The 14,386-nt window shown below is 40.7% G+C and overlaps 1 protein-coding gene across 2 annotated transcripts in view; it reads right to left on the bottom strand.

The window, feature by feature from the left end:
* Positions 1-2,159: 2,159 nt before the first annotated feature.
* TENT4B (terminal nucleotidyltransferase 4B) overlaps positions 2,160-14,386 on the bottom strand; it is a 33,001-nt gene continuing 20,774 nt past the window's right edge. Inside the window, exons 6-12 of one of the 2 annotated variants that reach the window (XM_088136116.1) lie at positions 11,365-11,493; positions 10,107-10,320; positions 8,762-8,888; positions 8,558-8,661; positions 6,751-6,938; positions 6,228-6,392; positions 2,160-5,269 (exon numbers count right to left, since the gene is read on the bottom strand). In XM_088136116.1, coding sequence (XP_087992242.1) covers positions 5,090-5,269; positions 6,228-6,392; positions 6,751-6,938; positions 8,558-8,661; positions 8,762-8,888; positions 10,107-10,320; positions 11,365-11,493 — 1,107 coding nt within the window. In that variant the 3' untranslated portion in view covers positions 2,160-5,089. The remainder of the gene's footprint in view (positions 5,270-6,227; positions 6,393-6,750; positions 6,939-8,557; positions 8,662-8,761; positions 8,889-10,106; positions 10,321-11,364; positions 11,494-14,386) is intronic. The other variant, XM_088136117.1, reaches the window with a different exon arrangement.

The following is a 14,386-nucleotide window of genomic DNA, read 5'->3' as shown; positions in this document are numbered from 1 at the left end:
ATGGCGATGGTAATGGTGGGTTGCCCAGCCAGCCAGATGTTTAGACGGGACTTGGCATATTTATCCACTTATCGAGTCCTTCCCAAGGACCTGGGATAGGCAGACGTTGTGATTTGATGGTGTGAAAGGTTTATCGTCGCAGGATGTACGCTGTTCCAAGTAAAGCTGGTGCTGCTGTTGTTATTATTAACTTTTTATTCACCAGAAGATTGTGGGAGCGCTCTCTCACACACAGGCTGAAGTTAGCGGGACATGAGGTGACCAGCGGTTGAGGGACAGACGACCAAGCAGCTGCGCATAAGGCAGGAAGCCAAGGATGTTGACCTGTGACCTTCTGGGACGGGAGGTTTTGAAACCCTTCGCCTTACAAGTCCAGATCTGCTGTTACACATCCCTTGTAGGTTTGCCCGACATACCGACCTGTAAGACAAAGATACTGGTTAGTTTGCCATTAATACCGCCACTGCATCACATTGGTTTATCACAAACGGCGCACACCACTCCATGAGGCCCTCCGGGGATCACGGACATCACACATGCATCCATTATCTTTTCAAGCAGAAGGATACACCCTGAGACCCCTATCAGAAAGCTACTTGATGTGACTCGTGCTACGTAAAGCAGCAGTTAGTGTCTGTTTCTATCTGCTTATTGCAGGGTTCCTCAACCTTGGCCACTTGAAGATGTGTGGACTTCAATTCCCAGAATTCCCCAGCCAGCAAGGCTGGCTGGGGAATTCTGGGAGTTGAAGTCCACTCATCTTCAAGTGGCCAAGGTTGAGGAACACTGGCTTGTTGGTTCTGCAAGCAGCCCCACAATCACAGGGTTCCTGGAGACCATGTTCAGCACAGAACACCTCTGTGGGGTGAGAAATTTACCCTTGACTTCAATGGAAGGATCAGCTCCATGCATTCCTCTGCTCAAACGCCGGGGCTCTTTCTTCCTGTTGCAGGCAGAAAAAAAGCAAAAGGAGTGGAGTTTTGCAAATACATTAGCAATAAAAACCCAGACTAGAGACAAGCACAACCTGCTTTCCCTTGCAGACTAGCACAGCCGGTTTAAAAGCTGGTAAAAAAAATTGAGCCACCCGGCTATTGGATTAGACCAGCATGTCTCAACCTTGGCCGTTTTAAGACGTGTGGACTTCAGCTCCCAGAATTCCTCAGCCAGTATGGCTGGCTGGGGAATTCTGGGAGTTGAAGTCCACACATCTTAAAGTGGCCAAGGTTGAGAAACGCGATTCAGACTCAAGGCAAATGAATTTCTGCACTATATCCCTTTTCTGCCACGATGGCCCACCCAAGTTGGGTTGCCATAAAACGGACATCTTTTACAGCAGAGGCTGCACAACTTCCAGAAATTGCTAACCAACTTTTAAAGTTTTCATAGGACAGAATAAAGTCATGTGTGACTGGAATATAATCAGATCATCCATATTTAATTTTAGTTATACATACAATAAAATCAAACTTGGTTTCGTCTTGACCCCAGCATTCTGGGAGCGGGGCTGTCAGGAAAAGGTCGGGCAGAGCACCCACACTTTGTAGGAAATCAGTAGAAAATATAATGCACGACAATCTGGTTAGCAAACCAGTTAGTAAACGCGTGCTGGGAAGGAGACAGGACTGTACGACGTCTTGTTGGAGTTAAATCTAAGTTGGCAAACACAAGACATTTCAAGCGCAAAACAACTTTACAAAGCCAGAGGGATTTTACCAAGTGTTCCTGTTGTGGAAAAAGAGCTCAAAGGAACATTTCGAGTGTTGTGAGAATTCCGTCACAAGGTTGGAACAGAACACTTGCATTGTCGGATTCGGACACAACGCAGACATTCCAGTGGAGTTTTGAGGGTGCGCTCTTGTTCCAAACTTGGAGCAGACCACGCTTCCCATTTCCTTTCCACCTTCCAGCAGATTTAAGACAACACACACTGCAGCACACAAGGGGCACACCCCCTTTGGATTTTCACTTATGGCATCTTTGCCCAGCGGATCGATCAACTGTTCCTCGTCGACAGGTTCTGGAGATATGACATCTGCTCTTCCACGTCGTAACCTCAGGTCTACTAAATGGTAACTTGGCCATTTTGAGAGTTTGTTGGTAAAATAAAAGTGGTGGGGAAAAAAATCACATGCCTTAAAAAGAAAATAGATGCCATGAATGATAAAACGTTGTTGAAACATTTATTTTTATATATATTTCACAAAATTTTCACAAAAAAGTATTGAAACTCAAAAAAGGAATTAGATTTGAGTTGAATACAGAGATGAAGTGTACAAGATAAATGAGCAGGCAAAACTTAAAAGATCTTGAAAGTGATTTTTTTTTTTAACTTCAGATTGAAAAAATGAACAGTTCAACTGTTCAGTTTAAATAAAGATTTGCTAGATATACACGTGTTTCATGAATACCAATGCTGGTTATTTGAGGCAAGTAAATTCCTCAATTTTTCCTTCATGCTTTTTCTTCTTCTTCTGTTAGAAAGATACTGTTTACAAAATGAAACTTGAGCAGTCCAGGAAAAGCTATTTTTCCATTAAAATTTATGAAAACCATAAATTGAGACAAACCTAAGATTCCCAATGGAATCAAGATTATCTTCCCGCTACCACCACATTAAAATAATCACATGCTTATTGGAACACCAATCTGTGCAACCTGACAGAACATTTGTTTCCAACAAAGAGGGTGATTCCTTGAAAAATTAAATAAAAACCTTCAGTGTGGTTAAGTAATACAGATTGGTGTATTACATTTGTAACAGCATTTTATAATGGCAGCTAATAATACTGGATTAATATAATTTAGAATTTGTTCCCAAAGCAGTAAGGGTAGGCCTACAGTTATAAAACATATTTTTAACTCCAAATAAATACTTTGATAATGCATAATGTGAATCCTTGTAACAAATTCTAGTTAACGAAAGGCATTTTGATTTTAAAAAAATGATTGGAACAAAACAGAACGAGTAACTCTACTGTCAAGCTAACGTTTCTTTTTTTTCAAATTAAAAAAAAATATATGCCTAGTGTTTTAAAGGATTACGGTGTTTGAATTTTTTGTCTTCCCCTTCCCCTTTTTGAAGTCAAAATGCTTTATCAGCTAGAGTTATTTTATTAATTTTCAGTCATGACAGTTTTGGTCGTGTTGCATTATTATTAATTATTATTATTATTATTAAAAATAATAAAAGCTTAAAAAGCTTTTGCACTCTATCAGTGGTAAGTTCAAGTTGGTCTGCAATTTATAAAAGAAACATCTCAAAGCCGATATCTGTCTCCAAAAGGAGGGTCATCTTCATTCTTCAGACCGCACGCACCCCACAGCCTCGCATCCCGAATACACGCACTCACCCACGCTTTCCTCTCGAAGGAAAATAAAAAGGTACAGTAAACGTCACTTTACATTCTATCAATTAAAGTGCTCCTTCTGCCTGCCTGTTTCTTTTCCTCGTTTCTTTTCCAGATAAAGCGAGCGACTACAAATTCAACCCCTTCCATCCTGCATTTGCAGCAGGGACTTCTGCCTTAAAACCCACGGCATGGCTGAGCTTAGGAAACCGTCTTGCGGGGCGGGAGGGTTTCAGAAAGGACAACGTAGGCAGGCTGGAAGAGGATTTGCCTCTTTAGACAGCACGGCAAAGATAGCCCCGTTGTGGAGGACTGTTTAATTCTCTTAAGGGTGGATTAAAAAGTCTCTGGAAGGGAATGAGGTAACATCGTTAAAAAAAAAAAAAAAAAAAGAACAATTCAATCCATTTGCATTAACCGTTCTCCTTACTTTTTTTAAAGGAAGAGCTATGAAGCTGCAAGAGAAGGGAAGAGGAGAGAAGGAAACCAGGATAAAAGCATGCAAAAAAACAGCATTGGAATTACACTACCCTTCCCCAACCTGGTGCCTTCCAAAAATGTTGACGGACAACTCGCATCGCTCTCAGCCAGCATAAGCAGGATGAAAATTGCAGCCCCAACACGTGTGGAAACGCGTCAGACGGATTGCGAGGAAGTTTGAAAACGCGGGTGTCGACAACACGTTTTTTTCCGTAATGCAGCAAGGCATACCCCTTCCTTTAATAAAGTAACTTGGTTTCCTACTTCAAAAAGAGGGGGGGAAAAATCTCCTATGAAAGCTAACCTGGAATATATCCCATCGCCTGAGATGATGGCACTTTAGAAATGGGTGAAAAGTTTGTTCTTCCTCACCAAGAGTGGAGTACAAGATCAGAGTTGACACAGAATGTATTTGTATATTTTATAAACAAGCATTTGCCCTGGTATCAATCTCCTTTTTCCTCCAGAGAACCAACTTGTGCCCACAGGTTAAATGTGCTATTAAATTATTTCAATGCTAAAAGGAAACGCATCACGACGCTGAGCTAGGCCGTTCGCTACATTCGTCCGAGGTTCAGATGACAATTCGGCTCTTGGTTTTTGTTCTCAATTAAACGAATCATCAGGGGAATGGAAAAGAAGTTTTTCTACAATTTAAACGGTAATGTTATGTAAAAAGTATTAACAAATCCACTATTACAAATGTCAAATTTCCTATATGGTCATCTATACATACACAATAAAATGGCAAATATTTGCAAAAATAATTTTAAAATTATCATGCGAGAATTTACTCTCCTTTGAACTTTGGGTTTCCCTCAAATTACTTTTTTTCCCCCCCGTATTTTTTTTTTTTTTAAATCCCTTGTTTTATTTCAGTTCATTACCAAACCCTTAAATACAATGTATTCTACCCCTAGAGGTCAGCACAGAAGCTGACGGGATATATTTATTTTACATTCAAGCTTTTATATCTAAACAACCCTGTTGTAGCATATGACTTATTGGATAAGCAGCCTCGTCGTCTTCCTCTTCCCTCCCCACCCCACCCCCTTTTTTGTTTTTTTGCAGTTATCAGTCTTCATGATCTGTTTCGTGGCGAGCTGGAAAAAAAAGGAAAAAACTAAAATGCATTGCTAATCAACGTTCCAACAGTCTCGAGACTCCAGACAAGGTCTCGGAAGTCCATCTGTCCAAGTTATTCTTGTAGCACGAGAGCATTGCACACAGAAGAACAGTCCCACCGTCCGATAGGAAAACTATCTACACAAGTCTGAAAGGGCAGCGTCTCTCTTGTGTTTCCTTTTCTTGCCGTGGTAAAATTGGTGTGGCTTACTGCCCTGGTACTGTTTGTTCGTCACCAAGGTGCCGTGGCTGGAATTCCCGGGACCTTGGAGGCTTTTGTTGGAAGAAGTGCGGAACAACCTCACGGATCCGTGCTGTGTGAGAGAAAGGACAGAGAAAGCGTGAAGACCGGCTAGCGTGCTTCTGTGCTGTAACGGGAGCGGGTAACTTCTCTGGGCAGCAGACGTTCTTGGATCTTTGAGGGGCGCTTCGGAAAGTAATGGGTAAGGCCAGGGTGAAAGCAAATTCAGGGTCTGCACCCATTCAAGGCAGGAGTTTGAAAAAGCAAAACAAAACACCCTTCTTGGTCTGGGGAACATTCAGAATTTGGAAAGCCTGTAGACAGCACACTCACAAAATGACTACTAGGGTAAACGCGGCAAGACAAATTTGCTCTGCAGGATGCTCCCTACTGCTTTTGGGGGCCCCAAAGAATTGCTGCAAATATATATGATGCTAACAGTGGGTCCTTGGCATCACGTCATTAACAAAAAATAAATAAATTAAAAGTCAATGGGGACAGGGAAACTAGTGGCATCTAGGGAAATGTCTGGGGATATGCTGATGCCTACGGCAAGTTACAGAAAAAACAGTACATTTTTCACTTTTCATTAAAGGAAAATAGGATATAGTGCTGGAAATGGGAACAGGAGAGCGGTCTGAAATCTACTTGTTAAAATCATCTGTGAAAAAGAGCGGTTGAGAGTCGGGCAGTGTAAAAAGTCAATAAATGATAACACTTTTTGTGTTCTACTTCACATACAGTTTAAAGGACCACCATTTGAGGGTGTTTGTCGCACCACTTCTCCAATTAAAATAAACCGAGTGGAATGACCAATGTCCAGTTCTGCCATTCTACTTGTTGGGAAGGAGATAACCATGATTCCCAGACTCCAGGCTTAAGGTACCCCAAGCTGGGTTTAAGCGCCATACGGTGGCGTCTCTGCAGCTCTTAAGACATATCCAGGGGTGGGGAAGAGAATCCCAGCCCTGGGAAGGCTTCAGATACTGAGAGGGGGAACCCCGATGATTTGGACCTAGGGCCATACCAACCTGGGACTTATTTGTCACGTTGGATGCATTCACGGTTTGGCTACTTGGCAATTTGCCACTCAGCTGAGAGGACCCTAGTGATATCTCCTGAGATGCCAATCGGTTGGCGGAAGTCTGGCAGGAGCCCAGCTGTTTAGAGGTTTTGCACGGCGTGCCATCAGACTCCTGTGGAGAAAGGAGCGTAAATATGACTATCTCAGTGTTCCTCAACCTTGGCAACTTGAAGATGGGTGGACACCCCTCACGGTAGCCCCGGACAAAAATTCAACTGTTGTGTTCAGAGCTAAATGAGGTTCTTGATTGTCCTTGGCAACTTGAAGATGGGTGGACCTTGGGTGAGCCTCTCTCAACCTTGACAACTTGAAGATGGGTGGACTTCAACTCCCAGAATTCCCCAACCACCTTGCTGAGAGTTCAAGTCCACGCATCTTCAAGTTGCTGAGGTTGAGAAACACTGTCCTAAGGCATTTAGAGGCAGCAGTGCAGTAATTCAATCTGAATTTGATCGGGGCATGATACTTACTACATCACTGGAGCTGGAGAGCGTGGATGATGATGATGACAAGGGACCTGATGAAGAATTTGATGAATGTTTGCTTGGTGTCTCTGAAGTTTTATTTCTAGGTTTTCCTAGTGACTGGTTCTCTTCAGAAAGGTTATTGTTATATTTGTCCAGCTGTTGATTATCCACTATTAATGTCACTCCGTTACCTAGTATCAAAGATGAATGGAGAATAAACACTATTTCACAATAGGGGAGCATGGTCACAATTATAAATGACTTGGGAAATGAGGTATTTGTGCGCGCGCACACGCACACACACACCGTCCCCAAATATTGTTGGACTGTAACTACTGCTATTTCCTTGGATGTGATCTAGAGCTGAATTAAATAAATATTTCTCAAAGAATCACAGGAAGTTACCCAGATACTAGATTGAGATTACCTCCATTCATTTTAACATTCCCCCTACCCACCCATTTTGCTGTATTAATTACCCACCAAGGCTCGGCATCATTGAAAAGTACTACGGAAAGCTAACAGAAAGGTTTAAAACACTGGAAAAATTGGAAAGCAGGCAAGGTTTAAGGTTTTAGAGAAGTGATTCAGAATACGTTAATTGGAAGAAAAAAAAAAGCAAATAAGAATTGAAAACTGAAGTATAAAAATGACCAGCTAAAATAGTTGCCAGAGAAAGACAAGAGCCCTATTTCAAAGCAAAACTTTTCAGTATCCAAGGAATTTTCAGAATTTTCTGTTCAGCATCATTTAAGGAATTCCTTGTAGGCAAGTGGAACAGAAATGAAGTTTTTAAAAAATGCATATGAATTTGCACACTCAATGTAAAGAGGATGTTTCGGGATGTCAGTTTAAAGGGGATGTTTTATAATACAGTCTGAGAATGGCCAGACTCTCCCTAGTGCTAAGAGTTATTTGTCTTGACATTGCAGCTCTTCTCCATAAATAATCAACTATGCAGAAAGGTATCTTTGTACCTCAGTTACTGGGGAATATCATTAAACCTGCATTCCTCTTTCCTCCTCCAGAAGGAACCTCTAATCAAACCTATAAACCAGCTTGAAAACATCTGTCCTGTGTTCATTTGGGTATGTTGGTGTACTCTGTTCATGCAGAAGTCAGTTCTGTCACATTTAAATGGGTCTCATAAATCATTTAGAATTGTGATTTTCTGGTTCCATGAATTCTGTGGAGTAGGCATCAAACTTCTACCCTTCCATCCACATATCCAACATAACAGAATGGGGTGGAGTAGTATTTTTTAAATTTCTTCCTTTGAAGGGAAACAATGCTATAGCTTAATAAAGGAAGAATTTTCTACAATTAACTTTCATGCTTACAGTGAAGCATTGCATCAGGAGCTTGTATAGTGATGAATGGAGCTATTTCCAAATAAGTACATAAACTCAACTTTACTGCTTTTCTGTTTGAGCCGTTTGGGATCCAGCTGTTTTCTCAATCCACTGCTCTCTGCATGTCCAATCCATCTGAATGCTGGTCAGAATATTTGGAATAACTTAGCAATTGGCCAAATGCCTTTTGATTCCTCTTATATCATTACGCAATTATTTTACTATTTGTCAGCATAAGGCTACTACCAGGCAAACCTTTTGCAGGTTTAGTGATTTTAATTCCATGCTTCTTTTTGTAATGTATGCAGATTAGTAGCTTGTTTTAAAATCAAAACAGTACGTCTTTTAATTGCAGGCTCAGAGTGATACCTGTAATTCTATTTTCCAGATTTTATTACCTGGTTCCAAAGACCAGCACCAATGAAATCTTGGTTGCAAGGACTTTTAAAATATCTTACCATTGCATGAAGTCTCTGCATTATTCTGTATTCCCCACTGTTTTGATATCCACTCTCTGTAGGTCACAACTTCTTGCGTAACTCGGATGATTCTGCCTAATATACTGCAACATTTTAAGATGAAAAAAACAGATTACTGGATTGGAAAATGGGGGAAAAAGAGTAACATCAGCAAGGGCTCTGACTGAAACACCAAATGTTTACCTTTCGCTTTCATTGTTGGGGTAACATTTAGCTATTGGTGAGACTGCATGGCTCAGAACAACATATGCATAATCGAAGGCCTGCTTTACTTGCATGGCACCATAAGAACTTCTTCCAACATCATTACCTTCAAAAAACAAAAAGCAACAGTTAGGAAAAAATCCTATTACAACCATCCTAAGTATGGTTATTTCTCAGCCTTGTTCAAGTCCAGAAAGCTTTATGACTTTTTTTTGAACCGAATGCCTGCCGATCTTCCAAATACAAAGCTATTAATGTGGCTACAGTTATACAACTAAACAAAATACAGACTAAGATTATGAAAAAATACATCATCTTAATTTATGTTACACGTTTTCAGGGATTTTATCAGGATACTAAGGGAAGGAAGATAGATGGGCCAGATTAGGCGTTCTTTGACTGACAGAGTGTAGCTTAAAAAGAATAGTATCTTAATCTAAAACAGGAGCGTCTCTCTCAGCCTAACTTGCCTCTAGAACAGTGTTTTTCAAACTTAGCAGCTTTAAGATGAGTGGACTTCAACAGCTGGGGAATTCTGGGAGCTGAAGTGCTCATATTAAAGTTGCCAAGTTTGAAAACACTCCCCTAGAAGTTGCTGACAGCAACTCCCAACAACCTCGACCACAGGTGATATTGGCTGGGAGCACAAGTTGGGATCCAACTGGGAAGAGCTGGATTAAACATGTAATTCACACCCAGTGGTGCCAGAGATCCAACTTTCTAAAAGAAAAGCGCATAACTACAAAATGCAGATGTCTTGGTAACAGCACATTTGGAGTACTTCAGTGTGCTCTACAGGAGACCGTTGGAAATTTCAATTATTCTAGAATGTTATAGCCAGATTATTCATTGGGCCTGGCTTTGGAATCAGGAGATTCTCCCATGGAGCCAGCTCTATGGCTTCCAATTAGTTATTAGGCTCTGGAATTCCAAGTGCTGGCAAAAAGGTTTAAAATCCACCCAAGTTCAGAAGCCAGATCTCTAGAGGATCATCTTTTTCCAGATAAGCTTTCTCTTTAAAGTAGGGCTATCAGACCTGGGTTGCAAAGCTCCAGGCAATGACTAGACAGCAGTGCAGAGATACAGGAATAGAGACACAGGCTGTTCCCTTCATCTAATCCCCCTTAAGCCTATTAATATACTGCCGTTTAAGACAAATCTGGCAGTATGTTCAAAATTCTGCCATTATATTAGTCAATCATGAATTAAGTCAGTTCATGAGTAAAGCATCAGGGAAAGAGAATGAAGGAGGGGTGAAATATTTTCACTTGCTTCTACTCTGTATGTTAAAAACCCTCCTATGCCCAATGCAAAGCCCCAATACCTGGTTGTAGTGGATCTTCAATATATAGCATTGATGGTCTATAACCATCTAGCATATTCTTCTGCACTTCATCCTTGGCCACATAGGAACCCCCATCCTTGATCCGGATTCCCGTTTTCAGGTAGTTGAAATGACGGCCATATAACTCAAAAAATTCTATTAAAAGGACGCCGTAATTGGCACTGGGGGTGCAGGCATCCCCCCTGGGATGTAGCTGTGGAAACAAACAAAAACGGTTGAGAAGCCCATCTTCAATTTTCTTGACCGTCCGTTCAAAAACTGAACAAGATCAATGAAAGCACACCTGATGAAGAAGAAGGAGAACCCTACACCATAAAAAGCATTGTCCAACATCCTATGTAGAGCCTCCCACCCTTAATACAGCAGGCACCAGTATCTTCAAATGTTTCCAGCCTATCTCTGCAAAACTCCAGGTGGAACATCTGTTCATGCTCAGTTGGTACCCGCATTTCTACCTAATTCCATCCAACTAATTCTGCAACTCTGTGATGGGCCTTACACATCACGCTGAGTTACAATTTAGTTTGCTGATGTGTGGCTTAATGCAAGATATGAACCCGGCTACTGAGGTAGGTAGGTTTTTGTGAACTTTGATTCAAGCCCATAGTTTAGTACAGCTCCCATCATCATCTGTCAAGAAGAAACAATGGTTGGTCTTCACTGGATGCTAACAATTATGTTACCCAAAAAAGTATACTTGTGCACATATACACATGTGTAAAGACCAATGCATGTTGCTGCTGCTTCAAGAAGAGGGTGAAAACGGCACATCGAAGACCAACCTGAAGCTGAATGCAGGACAACGCAAATTCAAATATTTGGTCCAGCTAGATAAATAAGTCTTAGCCCTAGCTATTCATCTGTAAGGTGAGCTTATTCCTTATGAGCACTTTTGTGACATTAGTTACTTCATAATAAAATAAACAAATGCCTAATCAAATTGATGTAAAAAATTCACTGTTGAAACTGCACACTGAAGCATCTTTATTTTCTTTAAGCCTATTCTATTTCAAGTAGTGATATTTAAAACATCGCATCTTCTGCCCCATAAACTTTATTGCAAAGTTAACAAGCGTACAATCTAAGTTTTATCTTGTGCACTTTTTATAGTGATTGCTTAATTATAAACCAGCTGATTTTTTTTTTGAAACTGAACTCTGTACCATTCCAAGCAATAAGGGGTACGCAACGTTTAGGATGTGTATTCATGAACCATCAGGAAGGAATTTTAACTTACTTGGAGGAAGCTGACAGCCATTAAAAAAAGACTATAAGATCCAATTCCACCTGTGAATACTTCATTGAGGTCCCTCTGCAATAAGAACTGTTTCAATACTAAAACTAAATATGGCAATACAGGATATTTCTGCAGAAGAAAGAGAAGACGGAAATTAGACTTCAGTTAGAAGCAGCAGAGTAACTACTGCTTATATGAAAGATTAGCTTGTCCAACAGCTTGAACCCTTCTTAGATAAGACTTTTGGTTTTAGGTTAGTTTGGCTGCCACATACTATACTCTGGGGGAGATGGGCGGCATATAAATTTAATAAATAAATAAATAAATAAACACACACACACACAAATATTTATCTAGCTATATACCTCCATACTTTACTCTGCAATGATAGAAAATTATCTAAAACCGTTAATATGCATGTTATTTTGATTAACTCTTTGTACTTTAGTGCTGTTGTAGACTGTAGATATAACATTTGATTGTTAATTGTTTTAGTCAGGGACTAGTTGACCCCACAGGCAATCTATTTCTGCTGTTGAAATGGAGAAAAGCAAGAAATAGGGACCGAAATACCCATCAGAGGACATCCAAATGAGACGTTATTCACCTCTGCAAGATTCAAAACTTACTGGTGTTCATTCTTGAGGTAAGTTTTAAATATCAAAATAATCGGCGTTACTTGGGGGCACACCTCATATTTGAAAGAGTTTCTCTCTCCTTAGTTTCAGGTACAGTAGCAGAAGCACATCAGCCAGAGTGATCTTTCCACACACCTGTATCCTGAGATCATCAACCGAGCCTTAACATTTCAACATTTATATTTTAAATTCTTTTCCTACTCTACCAAGTTCACAGAGAGAAGTATGTGCCCAAGCCCTTGAGAAAATATTTCCCATGTTAAACTGATTGGGTAAGACATGCTAATTTCATGACAAAGTTTTTCCTTTGGCACATTGTTGGCAGGTTGAATGATAAAATGTTATCCGCCCACTTACAACAAAATTCTTCTGATAATTCACCTGCGCTAAAGGCCAAACTTTGTTTGCCTCTAATTCTGAAACAGAGTTTTGACATGGAAATACAATCTTGGGGGAGGAGGGGGGGAAAGACCCAAAAAATCTCATTTAAAACGGTTGTGTTCTGATGCCCTCTAGTGGAAGCCATGAAAAATGACAAGCATTGCTTAGGGCATTGCTTTGAATTTTCTTCCCCCCCCTGAAATTCTCACTCTGCCCTTTTGCATTAACACATGCAAACACCATGAATGCCTTTCTTTTCCTCTATGCACAGCATGGGAACCAGGTTCAACCTGCTGGTGTTCCCAAAGGTGAGCCTCGGCCCACTATCTCCACCATTCCTGAATTTCTCAAAGGTGCTGCTCTGAGATGATTCTTAGTTAAGGACTCTTCCCGGGAGGGGGCAGGACACTCTGATCCTCCTCTTAGGAGGAAGGAAGGATGCAGCATGCAGTAACACTGTGCCTGCAAACTGGATGATATTATTATTATTGTTGCTGGTCACACAGTCAGCCAGATGCTTAGACCAGATTTGGCATTTTTATCCACCGATCGAGTCCTTCCCAAGGACCTGGGATAGGCAGATGTGGTTGTCTGATGGTGTGAAAGGTTTACTGTCGCAGGATATAAGCTGTCCCAAGGAAAGTTCCCTTTTGCAATGGACTGATGGTGATTTTGTCAATGCCGATGGTCTTCAAGTGGTGCTCCAGATGTTTTGGGATTGCACCCAAGGCGTCTGTGACTATTAGGACTACCTTTGCTTTCTTTTACCACAGTCCTTCTATTTCTATTTGCAGGTCTTTATATTTTGTGATTTTCTCCAGTTCTTTCTCTTCTCTTCTGCTGCCTCCAGGTATTGCAATGCCCACTATCCAGACTTTTTTGTCTTTCTTATCAACACTTGCTAAGTCTGGGGTGTTCTGTGGCAGGTGCTTGTCTGTTCGAATTCTCAAGTCCCAGAGCCCTTTAGCTTCTTCATTTTCTATTACTTTGTTGTTGCTGTTGTTAATATTATTATTTTGACACTGCCTACTTTTCAGAGCTTGCAAACTAGGGAAATGTAATCTGAAAAATCAGATACTAGCCTTGACACACGATTATTTAGATACAACAGGAGCTGCCTCCATTTATAGAGTGGTTCTTCACCTCACATTTCAAACAGAGTAAAAGTACGTGTGCTTTATTACTGTGTTTCTTTTCTGCCTCATTAAAGAATAGAGAAAACAGATACTCAAGCAGTTATCAACAAGAAGTATAAACCAACTTCTACCCTTTTCTTCCAGAGTTTTTCCCTCATTTTTCCCCTCAGGTTTTAAATGAGAAGGCTGTCTGTCTGTCTGAGTTTTATTTAATTTTTTACTTGGTTTTATGTATTATACTCTAGTTGCCATACATCCTCTAGAATAATTACTTAAGAGTTGTTGAATGGAATTGCCCAGAAGTTGGCTTTGCTGGGAGCATGCAGTATATAAATATGTTAAAAAATGAATAAGTAAGCTACTAACCCTACAGGACTTCAAAGACAACGGCCATTAACTTGGTTAACGATTTAGTGACTGTGTTCGTATATATGGTAATGCTCAGCCCAAGAGTATCATGATTTGTACAAATCACAAGAAGCCTGTGCAAAGTGCCAGGTTCAAGCTTCTTCCAGCCCAGCCCACCCCAAAGTCCTGTTCTACACGGAGAAATACAGGAGGATTAACTTACGAATTAGCAGTTACCTTATGAACTTAACTAGGCGCTGTGGCTTGAAATAAACTCTAGGTTGTCACTGTGAGAGCAAAACAAACCCGGGTTGGTAGTGGCTTCTTTACAAAGTGATTGAACAAGTCAGATGTCTTTAGCAGACTCGCGAATGACTGGATGACCCCTATTTTACACTTTTTCCCAACTCCTGGGGGGGCTCAGGGCAGAGAGAGGGAGAATTTAAGGTTTTGCTTGGATTACATTCTGCTCACCCAGGTAAGCACAAATCTACAATTTAGCGTTCCTTGTGGACTTTC

The sequence above is a fragment of the Python bivittatus genome, unplaced genomic scaffold (assembly GCF_059951505.1).
Source record: "Python bivittatus isolate LINGU-HERP-01145 unplaced genomic scaffold, Pbiv_v1 ctg000190_np1212, whole genome shotgun sequence".
In the NCBI taxonomy this organism is placed as follows: Eukaryota; Metazoa; Chordata; class Lepidosauria; order Squamata; family Pythonidae; genus Python; species Python bivittatus.
The sequence above is the reverse complement of the archived record's forward strand: the minus strand, read 5'-3'. Positions and strand labels throughout refer to the sequence as shown.